The sequence below is a fragment of the Musa acuminata genome, chromosome BXJ2-4 (assembly GCF_036884655.1).
Source record: "Musa acuminata AAA Group cultivar baxijiao chromosome BXJ2-4, Cavendish_Baxijiao_AAA, whole genome shotgun sequence".
Lineage (NCBI taxonomy): Eukaryota > Viridiplantae > Streptophyta > Magnoliopsida > Zingiberales > Musaceae > Musa > Musa acuminata.
In genome coordinates this window covers 10687818-10701916 of record NC_088341.1, presented here as the reverse complement: position 1 = coordinate 10701916, position 14099 = coordinate 10687818, and the positions used below count along the sequence as shown (strand labels likewise).

Here is a 14099-nt window from a genome sequence, read left to right as displayed (position 1 = left end):
TGGAGTCAATGTCAAGTTCCTTGAGCAGATTCATGACCCAATTAAGTTCTGCAACAGCGATGACAATAGCACAATGTACATGAGAAGGCTTGCTATCACCAAGGAGATCAGAGTAATCGTTGTCATTGGATAGCGATGATAACGAGGAAAGAAGAGAAAATCTTACTAAGGCAAGAAAGGCCATGATATCATAAAAGAATAAATTATAAAAAAAATATATATTATGTTTGATATATGTTTTATATTTATATAGATTAAGAGAAATTTTTTTTCTTAACATAATAATGAGATTTTTCATACAGTTAAAATATTAACTGGTCTAAAAAAGAATTACAATAATATCTTGCTTTTTCTGTGTCTATCGTTCATGGATTCAACCTGTGGAGTTCAATTTATACTGTCCAGGAATACTGGCCCTATATATTTTGACCCATTTGGGAAGGCTGCAACTGAGCCAGACAAGGGTTCTCGTGGAACAGCAGACGTTTTGCATGCACTTTTGTCTTGTACGATGAATTAATCTGTAATACGCCAATTTTGCGACCACTGTTACATTATGCTCGAAGGCCGCAGAAAGTACATACAAACACATGTTGAGCTAAATTCAACCCATAGATTTAGAAGAAATCAGATTTCATTAGCTCTACTTGTGACAGCAAGAGGAATCTTACAAGTGTCATCTGTCCACCCGAACTCATTGCTGCCGAAACGAGTCACGTTCCGAGTCCCCGTTCAACGTGGCTTCCATGCACATCACCTCCAAGAGAGAACCACGCACGTCGCCACCTTTGGTCTTATCGCCTCCCTTTTTATGCACCCTGCTGTCTATGCTTCCATCTCTCAACTGGAAAAGAGAGAGTGAAACCGTGAGAGGACATGGACTCCAAGGTTGTGGTTTTTGTTGTTGGGATGATCCTCTTGTGTTCTCTTTCTTCCGTTAATGGCGAGGAGTGGCCGAGTCCAGTGGTGACCAGAGAGAGCCGGAGGACCTTGGTGTTAACGGAGTCCGGAAGGATCACGGCCGTCGATGTGCATGATGGGTACGGTGGTTCCTATCACCTTCAGTTCATCACCTTGGAGCCCGTCTCTCTGTTCCTCCCTGTGCTGCTTCACACTGACATGGTGTTTTACGTGCACACTGGTAATCCTAATTATATCTTTCCAACAATAATTAAAGCCACCTAGTTGATCCCCTGAAACAAAATGAAATCTCATTTTAAGATGACTTAATGTCGAATTAAATCTTTATTATATATAATATTTTCTTGTTTGCTATGATTTTTTTTTGTTCTCATGGCAATGGAAGGGATCGTGAAATAGAACTTGCTGCTGCAGGTAGGGGAACAGTGACTTATGTTAACGAGGATAAAGATGAAACAGATGAGATGGACGTCGGCCATGGTGACGTTTACAGACTAGAACAGGGCACTGTCTTCTTTGTGCGAAGCCATCCTGATCCAACAAGAGAGAAGCTTAGAATTCATGCCATATTTGACACGGCAGGCATTGATCATCCCTTGGTATGTTCTCTAGAGAGAGAGAGAGAGAGAGAGAGAATGGAAACTCCTTAGTTTTTCCTCTCTTCTTTTTTCCTTTTTAATGTGTGCCCCATCGGAGACTAATGCTATTTGCTTGCAGGGTTGTGCTGTCAGAGCCTACTCGAATATTAGTGACTTAGTTCAAGGCTTTGATGAACGAGTTCTCCAGATGGGCTTTGGGGTAGGCTACTCTTGATCTTCTTGATTCAGAATACTTGAATTCTTATTATACGGAATCATAATAAACCAGGGAAGGAAAAATGATGAGTCCATTGATGTGTGTGTAAGGCTTCTCTGGAAAGCATCCGTGGTATCAAATGGGCTCCGTCCCCTCCCTCCATAGTTCCTTTCAGCCAAAAAGATGCGAGAGTACAGTCAAAATGGAAGGAAGGAGTATTTGAGGCGCTTATGGGCGTTCGTGGCCCAACTGGTATCATAAACAAGAAGAAGAAGACCAAATCCAAGACATTCAATTTCTTCAGGGCCAAACCAGACGTGGAGAACTGTAATGGGTGGAGCACTGCAGTGACTCACAAGGACCTTAAAGCTCTTAAGGGCTCTAACTTAGCTGCATTCATGGTGAACTTGGCCACGGTTAGTCATCTGAATCCTCAGAAATCCCTGTACTGTGAGTGCACTAACTTTGGGTTCCATGCTTGAAGGGTTCTATGATGGGGCCTCATTGGAACCCTAGGGCTACGGAGATTGCTACGGTGATACAAGGGCAAGGCATGGTGCAAGTTATATGCCCCAGTGATCCATCGGGCAAGGTTGGTGATGTCTCCAAATGCCAAAACAAGAAGTTTAAGGTCCAAGAAGGGGATGTCTTTGTGGTGCCGAGGTTTCATCCCATGGCACAAGTTTCGTACAACAATGACACACTCGTCTTTGTTGGATTCAGCAGCATGGCGGGTAAGAATCATCCTCAGTTCCTGGCAGGGAAGAGGTCGGTGCTGCGGACGATTGATCGGGACGTATTAGCAGCGTCCTTCAATGCGCCAAATGCCAGTGCTATCGGTGACTTGTTAGTTTCTCAGGGTGAGTCGGTAATGCTGGCATGCACATCGTGTGCAGAAGAGATGGAAAGGAAAATGACGGAGGAAATTGAAAGACAGAAGCAAGAAGACGAAAGGAAGAAGGAAGAGGAGGAGAGAAAGAAGGAAGAGGAGGAGGCCAAGAAGAGAGAGGAAGAAACCAGGAGGAGAGAAGAGGAAGAGGCAAAGAAGAGGGAAGAGGAGGAAGCTAAGAGAAGGGAGGAAGAGGCAGCCAAGAGGAGAGAGGAGGAAGAAGCTAGGAGAAGAGAAGAGGAAGAGGAGGCAGCCAAGAGGAGAGAGGAGGAAGAAGCCAGGAGGAGAGAAGAGGAAGAGGCAAAGAAGAGGGAAGAGGAGGAAGCTAAGAGAAGGGAGGAAGAGGAAGGTAGGAAGAGGGAGGGTGAAGAGGAAGCGAGGAAAAGGGAGGAAGAGGAAACCAAAAGGAGGGAGGAAGAGGAAGGTAGGAAGACGGAGGGTGAAGAGGAAGCTAGGAGGGAAGCAGAAGAAGCCAGGAGGAGGGAGGAAGGTAGGAGGGAGGAAGAGGAAGCGAGGAGAAGGGAGGAAGAGGAGGAAGGTAGGAGACCGGAGGAAGAGGAGGCCAGGAGAAGGGAGGAGGAAGAAGCCGAAAGGAGAGAGCAAGAGGAGGCGGCCAGAAGAAGGGAGGAAGAGGAAGCAGCGAGAGAGGAGGAAACCAGAAGAGAGCAAGAGGAGGCGGCAGGGGGGGGGGAGGAAGAAGCGAGAAGGACAGAGGAAGAGGAAGAGGAAGAGGAAGGAACAAGGAGAGAAGAAGAAGCTAGGAGACGGGAGGAACAAGAGGAGTCTCCCGAGAGAAGTTGAGAGGAATTCACTGTGTGGACGGGGAACGATGAAGATAAGCATGAGAGCAGGCAATAGAGTCGAATCACGTGGCGCGGGACTTCAGGTTGACTGTGGAATAATACATGGAGAGTATAGGGTGTGGTGTGTCTGCAGCTTCTCCTAGTCTTTGATGCAAATAAGAAGCTCTCTCTCTCTCTGTTGGTGTATGCTCTTCTTTCGTCTTTTATAATGTTTTTGGAGCACGCGAAGTTTCTTCTGTTGGACTCCGTTTACTTGTGTGCTAATACTGAACATAGATCTGCTTGTCGGTGGATCGTATCTCTTCATTTCCAATGGGCCCAGCGCAGATCGGTAAGATGTTAGAAATCATGAAGATCGTGGTTGCTGTGGCCCTCTTGAGGTTATGGATTTTGATCCGTACACGATTCTTGAAGCATCAAACACGATGATCTTGTGTCGTGAACGGTATCGCAAGACTATACACGGATTCCCCGATGGAACCCACTGGGGCACGGTGTTTTCCACCAAATGTCGCACTACCTGGTTTGGGTGGTGAGATATTTTTGGAACGATAAAGTACTTTTCGATAAGCATCCTGAAACAAATCCGATTTAGATTATCCAAATTGACATAGAAGTCGATTCAGATGTTTTAATCTGTTTCAAGGAGTCAATCTAATGCGAAGTAAAACAAAATTGATCGCATTCCAACACACACAATTGACCAAAATCAAACGCCAATCTAAAAGCTGCAACTTTGATTTTTACCTTACATCAGGCAACCCTCTAAATCATGTACCTCCGCCGCAGAACGTGGAAAGAGAAAGCAAAGACGGGAAGTCGGAAGGAAATCTATGTGAACAACTGAAGAAAAAGAATGATTTGCTTCCTGCATCTTGTTGCTTGTCCATGGCAATCAGCTGCTGTAAATCCCCTCGACCTATCTTCGTGGTGAACGAACGCATCCAACCCAGTGCTCCAACACCACTTATGGGTTCGGTGTGATCCGTCCCCAGCCGCCAAGCTTCTATTTCAGGTTGGATAATGGCAGCACTTGCCAGTCTTTTGGGTAAGCTGAAGAACCCCACGTCAATGTCTCGAGAACCATAAATAAACGATGTGCACAAGTACTATATTTTTCCTGTACGTTACCAAAACCAGAGCAGAACAAACATACAGAAAAAATGAGCAGATGAGATGGGGAAAGAACAGCTCTGACGCTGTCCGATGGAGATGTAATAGTGCAAAACGGAGTACATGCAGGCCCCCCCACCTCATCCTCTTCCCCTTCCCCTTCCCCTTCCGAGTTGCCGCTGAGAACTAGGTTTGCCGGACTAACAATACGGCGCACCAGAGTGTCCATTGGCTGGAGAACTGCGGGGCTACTTGGCTTTTCTTTCCGCCCCTTCCCACCCTCCGGTGGCCGCTCCTGATCCAATGTCGACACCTCCGCTGCTTATTGAAGTCATCAATGCCGGTATTCTAACATTGGTGGAACCGGCCAGCGGCCCCATTCCTAAACCCAGCAAGTCCAGCGTCGCCGGCTTCGGTCCGAACAATGGCGAGGATCCCATCATCAGGTCTGGCTCACAAGCGAGTCCGAGTCCGAGTTGGGCTGATAGCATCGGTGCTGGCTCCGGTTCCAGTTGCTGGTGGTGGTGATGACGACGACCCCATTGCAGGCTGCTATCCTGGATGCTCTCTTGCTGCCCCGCGGGAGTATCGAGGCCGAATCCCTTGAGGAAGGATGAGCCGGTCGCTGCGGCACCCATCTGAGCTGCCTTTTGCAGCAGCGCAGTCGCAGACATGTGCGGGGAGGGAGGCGGCGGAGCGAACGGGCGCCGATCATGAGCTTGCGCCTGCGGGGAGAACAGTGATGCTGGCCCTCCATTGGTGGCAAGACAAAGCAAGGGAGGATCCATGAGTGTCCGGTCGACGTGGCTCATCGTACCCATAAGGTCCGACAAGGTGGCGGTGCTGTGAGCTGCGGCGGTGGTGCCACTGGACGCGAAAAGGCTCGCGAACAGGCTGGTGTTGCTGCTGCTACTGCTACTGCCGCTGCTGGTGATGGCGCCGCTGGCGTGGGCGATCGAGGCCGGAGGCGGCGGCATGTACCGCAGCAATTCGGTTGGATTCTCCAGCTCTGCAGAAGGATTGCAAACATGTCAATAGACCAAAAAAGAAAAGGTAGATTTCATGTAAAGGAAAAGAGAGCAGTGTAAAAAGGAGCAATGATGCCATGGATATGAGTAGATTTCTTGTGACTTTCGATTCAATCCAACTGCTTTAGTTAGTAGCAACGATCGAAAGCTTCCAATCACAGAGCTTTTGGAAGGAAGCAAACGTCCCTCTCTATAAAAGTCGCCGCATTTTTCATCGTCATCTTCTTCTTCTCACCATAAACTCTTACCTTTCTCTTCTCCACTTGGATCCGCGACGAGGGCTTGTCGGCGAGCATCAAGCGACAAAAGACACCAACAAAACCATGTCGTAATCCCCGCTAACTTCGCGCGTTATTTTATTGCATCGGAAGCTTCAGATCCGACAAAACCCCTTCGTTTCTCTCCTCCACCCATTCCCTCGAATTAAATAGCACTCTTCCGCAAAACCAAAACGAGAAGTACAAGAACTACATACGAACACAAAGGAGGAACACCGACCTTGCTGCTCCAGTGGCGCTGCCTGCTGTAGCGGCGACGACGGAGCCGCCACCGCGGCCGGAGCTTCCTCCGCCGCTGCCGCTACTGTTGCTTCTGCAGCTGCAGCTGCCTTTCCATCATCCTCTGATGGGGGTCTTGAGTTCGTCGGTGGCGCTGCTCCCCCTTTCTTCCCGTTCTCCTCCGCCAGGGCGTCGCAGAATGCTCTGTGGGTGATGAAGCTATCCCTCCTAACCAACCACAACGAAACACCATGAAGAAGGATGACAACGATATCTAAGATCCAAATCGGAGAGAGCAGAGCCACGACGACCAGATTAAGTACCGGGAGAAGAGGGTGCCGCAGTCGCAGCGGTACTCGCGAGTGCCGCAGACCTTGGAATGGGCCTTCCAGTCGGACTGAACGGCGTACTTCTTGGAGCACTTGTCGCACTTCCACTTCTTCTCGCCGTGCTTGCGGCAGAAGTGCTTCTTAATGCCAGTGAGGTCGCCAAGTGCTCGCGACGGGTCGTGGTGCACGCAGCTCGACTCTGGGCATACGTACACCCGCTTCCGCGCCTCCTTCCCCGTCCGCTGCCGCAGCTTCCACGGCAAATTGTGCCCCCTCCGGTGCAGCTGCAGGTTCTGGTCCCGCTGGAACCCCTTGTTGCAGATCTCGCACACGAACCGGTTGGTGGCCAACAGCGTCTTCGGCGACAGCGCGATCACCTCCGCCTCCGGATCTACCGACCACCACATTCAACTCGAATTAGTACATGGTGGAAAAAGATCTCACCTTTTAACTTTCAAGAAGCTCCAGTTTCACTCACCTGGATTTCCGGGGAGGTTCCTCTTCTTTTTGACCCCCGGAATCGAAGGCGGAGGAAGTGGAGGCGGCGGCGCAGGGGGCTGTTGCTGACTGGAGGAGGACACACTAGCCTCGCCGGAGCCAGAGTTGGAGACAGTCATGACGGAGGAATTCTCCAATTCCATCTCTCTCTCTCTCTCTCTCTCTCACAACTTTAATGCACACAAAAAAAGGAAGAAAGAGATGGAGCCCAAAACAAAAAGGGAGAAGCTTTCTCCAGCTACCAGTCTTTTTTAACACAGTCACACGCCAGGCTAATCCAAAAGAAAACCGGCGCTCCCAACCACCGTTCCACCTCGCCGGCACACAAAATACCGATCCACCGGCGACGCGCTGAGTAAAGCAGCCTCCACTACAAGAAAAGGGCGAACCTTTTAACTCTCCCCTTCCTCCGACCGGTGCCTCTCTATAAACCGACACGAATCAACGACAAAGCTGACCACTCGGCCTCCCATTACCGGGCGATACTCGAGGGCTGAGAGCGTAAGCGTACTGTTTCTGGTCTTCTTGGGCGACCCTGATCAGCGAGAAAGAAAACAGAGGAGAGAGATAGAAAACAGGACGCGACGTAATAAAAGAAGGTCTATTGAGGCGGTGGGAGGAGGCAGTTAACTCGGGTTAGGAGATGGGTCGAGCCCCGGGGTTAAACCCAGGCAGACGACGTGGAGACATCATACCTGTCCACGTGGGAAGCAAGAGGGGCATCTGTCCGCAGCAGCGCAGGCCCCTTCATATAAATTACTTTATTCCTATAAATTAAATAATTTTCTTAGAAAAAATTGGGGGAAATGAGTGAGGTTTATGGGACACGCGACAGCCTTGGGGAGTAAATAGCGTATAGACACGTGTGTTGTGTGGCTTAATGTTGAGGTTTAGAAGCCTTAATTAATGAGTAGTCCCAACTTTTGCATTCCAACAGTCTTTTTGCAATTTGTTAATGGTATGTATCCACGTAAAGAGATCATAAAAGCTTGCCTGCACTGCCACTGCAGGAGGCGACTGGATACGACCAAAAAGCCGGCAAAATCTTTTACTCTTCTCTCTCTCCCTCTCTCTTCATGATCAACTTCATTGACTAATGCTTTGTTTTCTTCCTTTTTATTTTTACCTTTGGAGGTTCCAAATCCTTCGTTTGTAGGTGTTTAGCTCCTTTGACCTTTTTGCTCAAGGAATAGATTATTGTTCGGGTTCCTCTTGCGCTGTGCTCTTTTCTTTGTTTTCTGTGGAGGTCACTTCGATGCATATGTTTCTTATGGAACAAAGAGTTGATTAGAGATCAGCTCCATAACACCCAAAATAAATATCTAAAGGCTTCAGTTCTAAATCATTCTACTCAGATGATTTCCATTCACAGTTTAATTTCTTTTTCCAATATTATCAGTCTCAGCTTACAGCTTACTGATATCAAGTCGGTGCAGATCTATACAATTGATGATATATTAAAATATATAAATAAATAAATAATCATATTATTAGTTTGGCAAGTCACACATCGGAAAAATTAAGTTTGGTATATCATGTTTAACCTATAAATAAGAGTCTGTGTTTTGAAGTCTCATGCACCACAAGAAAAACCTAAGTATTTAGGTTTAAGTCCATATTCAGTTAAATAGTTTGGGCTTATAGTTTGAGTTTTTTTCTTGTTTAATATTTTCGGGTGTTTTATGACCTAGAAACATCTTCCTAATGCATTTGTAATAGTCTCATTTTTATAATAATGATTTGCTCATCTTTCATCCGTGGATGTAGGTCAAGGTCAATTGACTGAACCACGTAAATCTGGTGTTCTTGTCGTTTTTATCTTTTTGCTTTATTATTTTTGTTGGGTTGTCAAAATTACACCTTGGTAAATTTTCTGGGACTAGCTCTAACACATATTCCATCCATCTTTCTAGGAAATGATAATATGATCAAATTCTATATTGTTGAGTAAATAACTTTGGATGCTTCCTGAGGCTTTAGATAGTAGATGCCAGATTGGGAGGTCCCAAGATTGACTCTCTCAGGTGGGCTAATTGTTCTTGCCTCGGAAGAGTTGGGACTCACGATGCCCACATGTTATTGTTATATTCTGCCCAAACATAATAGCATTTGTTGATTCAGAAGTCTGGTCAGAAAGAGAACATCTACCTGCGGTTCCTCAAATCTAAGGAGAAATGCAGGAGTTTTCTCGTCAAGTCTCCGTGTCCCAATTGCAGTAACCAATTCATGTGGTTGAGTCCGATGATAATATCTTTGAAGCATCTGTTACATCCTTCGTGAAAAGAAAAGTCATCCGGTCAACCTATCAGGATAGGAGACAGCCAGAATCTGATATCACCCATGATCCCACACACAAACTGAGTTGAGAAGGGGCTGGTGAAAGCAACAAGACAACATAGATCATCATCCATTTTATTTCATTACTAAAGTCCTTGTAATTGTTGCCTTAGTTTCTCTGCAAGGTTTGATCACACTTTTCCATCATGATGGGTCACGAGATCATCCTCATCCTCTTCTTCCTCCCCTCTTGGCCTTCGTTTCCTCTGCTGGCCTGCACTGTGCATTTGTGTGCTCCACCTGCAATGATGTTGTGTGGGGACTTGATTTCTGCCACTGCCTCCCCACATGAAAGGATGTTGAGGTCAATGACTGCTCTCATTCATTTCAGATCCCACAACTCAGGCCACGTAGTTTTCTTTCTGGGGGTAGAATTGCTGCATTTATTGTCAGCTTCAGATGAAGCCCATTTGAAGTAGCAGTCTCCGGCAAACACCCAGTTTGAGGCCCTTCAAAGCACTATTCATTGATGACCCCAATTAAGACCCTTATCGAGGCATCTAATTTACAGAATTCTGGCCTATTCGAACACCCTGTCGTCTCTTTCACTGACTTGCATTTGCTCCGCAATGAATGGGGAGGTACAATTCCCTGCTGCAGAGTGAAGGGATGTTCTAACCAGGACAGATCCCGACGCCTTGATGGAAACTTATGCATGGGCCTAGCTGTTCCATGTTCATGTTGGCTCATGCACTGCAGTGTTCTTCACAGTGCTTCCATGTGTAGATAGATCGTCACCAAGATGACTTCGATTCTGTGCAGGATGCAATAACTCCACGTCTACCCCTGCAACCTGATTGCTCGCCATTCATAGACCTTGCAGCTTTTGTCAGACTGTAAAGATCCATTCTGGCTTAGATCTTGGACTACTTGGGTCATATTTCCACCTTGCAAAGGAAGCAGTCTCCTTGTTCCCTCACAAGCATGCAGTGGCTCCCAACCATTTACTGGGAGAGCAATAGCAATGGCTGACACACCTTCCTTGGAACACCACCCAGGCTCCCTCATTCTTCAGGACATGGCGGCCCCATAGAGAGAGCGAGATGGAGAAAAGTGAACATCTCTGTAATGGTAAGTTAGAGGATTTTTGTCACGTATCAGAATGCAGGAAGCCACCACCATTTCAGTCTGCTTGCAGCAGGAAATGCGATTACGCCACTAAAACAGAGTTGGAGACAGTATCGCATTAAACATCTGCATGATAGATCTCAGCTCCTGGTGGATTGGCATATATCTGTATCAGAGCAACACGCAGTAGCAGAGTACTCTCTTGAGGTGCACAAATCACCACACCCGTACGACCGAATTGGACCATTAGCTTCTGATGCACGTGAAAGGAAATCTTTGCTTGGGAATGGAAGCCATGGACAGATCACATTCTCCATGTTCGACAGACAATAGAAGATGGATCATCTGGTGAAAAAGATGATGGCAGAAAGCCTCGCTGTGTCAATCATGGTAGGGGACCAAAACATAACTTGAATCTGCTCAGATTAAGGACCAGTATAAAGCAGGCTGGTATCCCGATAAGAATCCTGCATATAAACATACCTGCACATCGAAGCATGTACTTGTAATCTTTGGAAGAATTGGAATAACAGGAACAAGTAGTAAACGGTAAGACTTACAAGCTCTTGGACCTGATGAATCTTCCTTTTGTCACACTTGGACACCACATGCACTTGCGATTGATTTGTGATTGGAACACTTTGTCCGTAGACAATCTACAATTTAGGAACACCCTGCAATTTAGGAGAAATTTTCTCCAGAGTCACCTGTCTTTGTACATAATCTGGAAGATACAAATGGGAATCCTGAGTTCCAATGGTGCCTTTCCTTGTATCTTAACAGATTGAGGGTCTCTTGCATCTAAATTTTGCTCGCTGTAGCCTTTGAACAGATCTGTTCTTGCCATCACAAAGAAGCAGTAAATCATCAGCAAAGCTAAGGCGTTTACCACCTGGAGAATAGCCCATAAGGGCAAAAAAGGAGTTCATATCTGCATTTGGTTCTTCATCAGCATGCACAGTGTTCTCATGGCCAATTGACATGAGCAGGGCAGCCCAGGATAAATCATTCAGAATTGCTACTGTCGATGCTCATGTTTGGAGATGCCAATTGACTTCGTCATTGATACAGAAGCTGATTTTTGTTAAAAGTAGATTTAATGAAGAAGATGGAAGGGACTTCAGGGCAGGAAATTCAAAGTTCACTTATTGGACAAAAAAAACTCAAAAGAATTAACAAAAATCCTCAATTTCAAGTAATAAACAGGTGAAAGATAAAAAGGTTCACTTACCAAGAATATTTTAGCTTATGCAAACAAAAAAGAACAGGAAGGTGGGAGTCTCTGCCTCACCCAAAAACCAATCTGCAATGAAGAACAAAAACAATAAGTCAATTGTCAACCTAAGACCTCTGCATTAGGAAAAAGAAAGAAAAAAAAAAAAAAAAAAAAACCGGAAGCAGTCTAAGCAACATATGAAACAGAAAGCTTGCATTTGTTCAGAGAAGAAGCTGTTTAATACCTGAGACAATTCTCTTAACTTCACCTGAAAAACAGGAAGACAAGAGGCTCATGGTCAGTCACAAAATATTATATTAAGACCACAGAACCAACAAGTGCTTGAATTCTTGGATGAAATCTAGTCAAACAAGGATGAAACAGTATGTTGAGATTGAACAAACATAGGATGAAGAGCATCCTAGAATCAGAAACCGTGATTAAATAATTAAAAAAAAAGGTTAATGGCCATGAGCAATGTACCATCAGTGCAGAAAAAAATACATGCAGGAACTCAGAAAACTTGTCTGGTTAGAAATTTATAAAATCAATTTATATCATTATTCGAGCATCATGAGTGTCTTCTATCTCATGAGAAAGAGAAGATACTGCAAAGGATTATCAAGCTAACAAATGTATGTAGATATTATTTGTGTGAAAAAGACAGAACTTATCATTCTATCTAATGATATGCCACTGAAATCATGATATCCATAATGATCATATATTCATATTTTTCCTTAAACTGGGTGTCCGACATCTGTCAGAATTCTAGAACCTTTTAAATTATGCCTAAAATATTGGTCAAGGAGGTTTCAGCTGGAACATTGCTTTCACTCTCAACTGTGGCTTCTGCAACAGCATCACCCACTGCCACGCTTTGCACCATACTCAAACCAGAGCAAATGGATGCAAAGATTTCCACCAGCCAAGTAGTCACATGCTCCTGTTAGGCCCATTACTGATGCATGAAGTCCAGGGAAATAGAAAGCATAAAATTCTGACAAAAGTGTACCAGAATCTATGGTGCAATTTTACTTCAAAGTAGAGTTTCCATTCACAAGTTCATGTTGCCTCCTTCCAAGACTGGCCAATTTGCTTCTCATCAGATCATGGTTTTTAAACCTTGGCCACCACTTTTAAACAAAAGAAATCCCTATCTAGGCCAACTATCACAAAAAGAAATTTGGCACCTTTGTCCAGCAAAAAATGATATGCTGGCTTCAGATACTGAATTGGAGACTCTGCAGAGTGCCCTTTCATCGTTTCTTTTTTCTCTTCTAGAATTCCTTTTGTTTGTATCAATGGTGCCCTAGTTAGGTTTCTATGAAGATGTTTCGAAATGTGATGTGTTCTTGATGAAACTTTTAAAGATTCTTTGTGGATTGTAATGAAACATTTTCGGGTTTCTCTATAACTTGACATAATTATATACTTTATCTTGTGAAATTCATCCACCTACCAACCCTTGTCTTCATTCCCGTGGTCTTCCATCTCATTTGCTACTGTCACTTCACATTACATCGTGCACCAGTGATCTGCTGAATCATGACTACTCCACCACTATCAATTAATCCTCGATATCACTTCACTTCCATGCTAACCACGTTGAACATCACCGGATCGATTCCTTCCCATATCATTCAACATCAGTCTTCACCAAATACAACAAAGAACTCGAATACCAACCAAAACACTATCAGTTTCATAAACCGAAAAATAAACTTATGTGACCTGACAAACAGATGCTCAGTGTGCACTATATTCATCAGATCAGATTAGAGAGAACCAAAAATATGCTCCACTATGGCCAACTTCAAGAAGATTGTCGAAATAGAGAAAGTGGTCGATCGAGACCCAAACAGCCTAACAAAAACCTAACACGCAATAACTCAACCAATCTAATCAAACCAAAAGCTTTTCTAGCAAAAAAAAAAAGGTTCTTTTAATCATAAACTGAAGAAGAAGTGCGAAATGCGAAGTTGGAAGCCATAAAACCCCACACATAACAATTTTTTTACAGACGGGAATAAAGAATACAAGAACCAATACCTCCCCAGGAGCAGTGGTTCCAGGAATTGGGTCGGCGTCAGGCTTGGCGTGGTGTCCAAAATCATTCCATCTGGCAATAAACGAGTCTCGATTCTGACGAACTAACATGATTGTTGACCAAGACCCGAAGAACCATCCAAGTTTCGTGCAAAACCCCGCAGAAGAAAACATGAAAAAGCAAGAAAAAATTGAATCGAGATCAAGTTCAATACTTAGGAGAAGACTCGCTACGGAATGACGATCTCGGGAAAGTATTAAGGAAGCGAGGAAACAGCGGCCGAGGCAACCCAGAAAACGCTGTCGGTCGGCAAAATCTCCACACTCGGTGTGAGCTCGCAAGCCAATCCGAGCGAGAGAGAGAGAGAGTGAGTGATATATATATATATATATATATATATATATATATATATATATATATATATATATATATATATATATATATATATATATATATATATATATATATATATATATATATATATTCTTAAGAATTATCATAAATATTCCTATAAATTGGATTTTCTTTTGTATTATCACCCATTACATTTAACTT

The 14099-nt window shown here is 44.7% G+C and overlaps 2 protein-coding genes and 1 long non-coding RNA gene across 4 annotated transcripts; 1 reads left to right on the top strand and 2 right to left on the bottom strand.

The window, feature by feature from the left end:
* The first annotated feature begins 727 nt into the window (after nucleotides 1-727).
* Nucleotides 728-3584, top strand: LOC103981714 (vicilin-like seed storage protein At2g18540). Its single transcript, XM_065103847.1, has 5 exons — nucleotides 728-1141; nucleotides 1336-1520; nucleotides 1639-1719; nucleotides 1827-2132; nucleotides 2201-3584. The coding sequence occupies exons 1-5, from the start codon at nucleotides 877-879 to the stop codon at nucleotides 3404-3406; spliced, it is 2043 nt and encodes a 680-aa protein (XP_064959919.1). The 5' UTR covers nucleotides 728-876; the 3' UTR covers nucleotides 3407-3584.
* A 1001-nt stretch (nucleotides 3585-4585) lies between these two features.
* On the bottom strand, nucleotides 4586-7440 carry LOC135609979 (zinc finger protein GAI-ASSOCIATED FACTOR 1-like). The gene is made up of 4 exons (XM_065103848.1): nucleotides 6854-7440; nucleotides 6370-6766; nucleotides 6048-6274; nucleotides 4586-5530 (listed from the first exon to the last, which is right to left on the bottom strand). Exons 1-4 carry the CDS (start codon nucleotides 7014-7016, stop codon nucleotides 4770-4772), a joined length of 1548 nt encoding a protein of 515 aa, XP_064959920.1. The 5' UTR covers nucleotides 7017-7440; the 3' UTR covers nucleotides 4586-4769.
* Nucleotides 7441-8971: 1531 nt separating this feature from the next.
* Nucleotides 8972-13876, bottom strand: LOC135609014 (uncharacterized). 2 transcript variants are annotated; one of them, XR_010485662.1, is made up of 5 exons: nucleotides 13547-13876; nucleotides 11739-11762; nucleotides 11510-11581; nucleotides 10839-11352; nucleotides 8972-10761 (listed from the first exon to the last, which is right to left on the bottom strand). It is a non-coding gene; the product is annotated as an uncharacterized LOC135609014 (long non-coding RNA). The 2 variants fall into 2 exon arrangements; XR_010485661.1 differs by having other exon boundaries at nucleotides 10839-11581.
* Nucleotides 13877-14099: the final 223 nt, after the last annotated feature.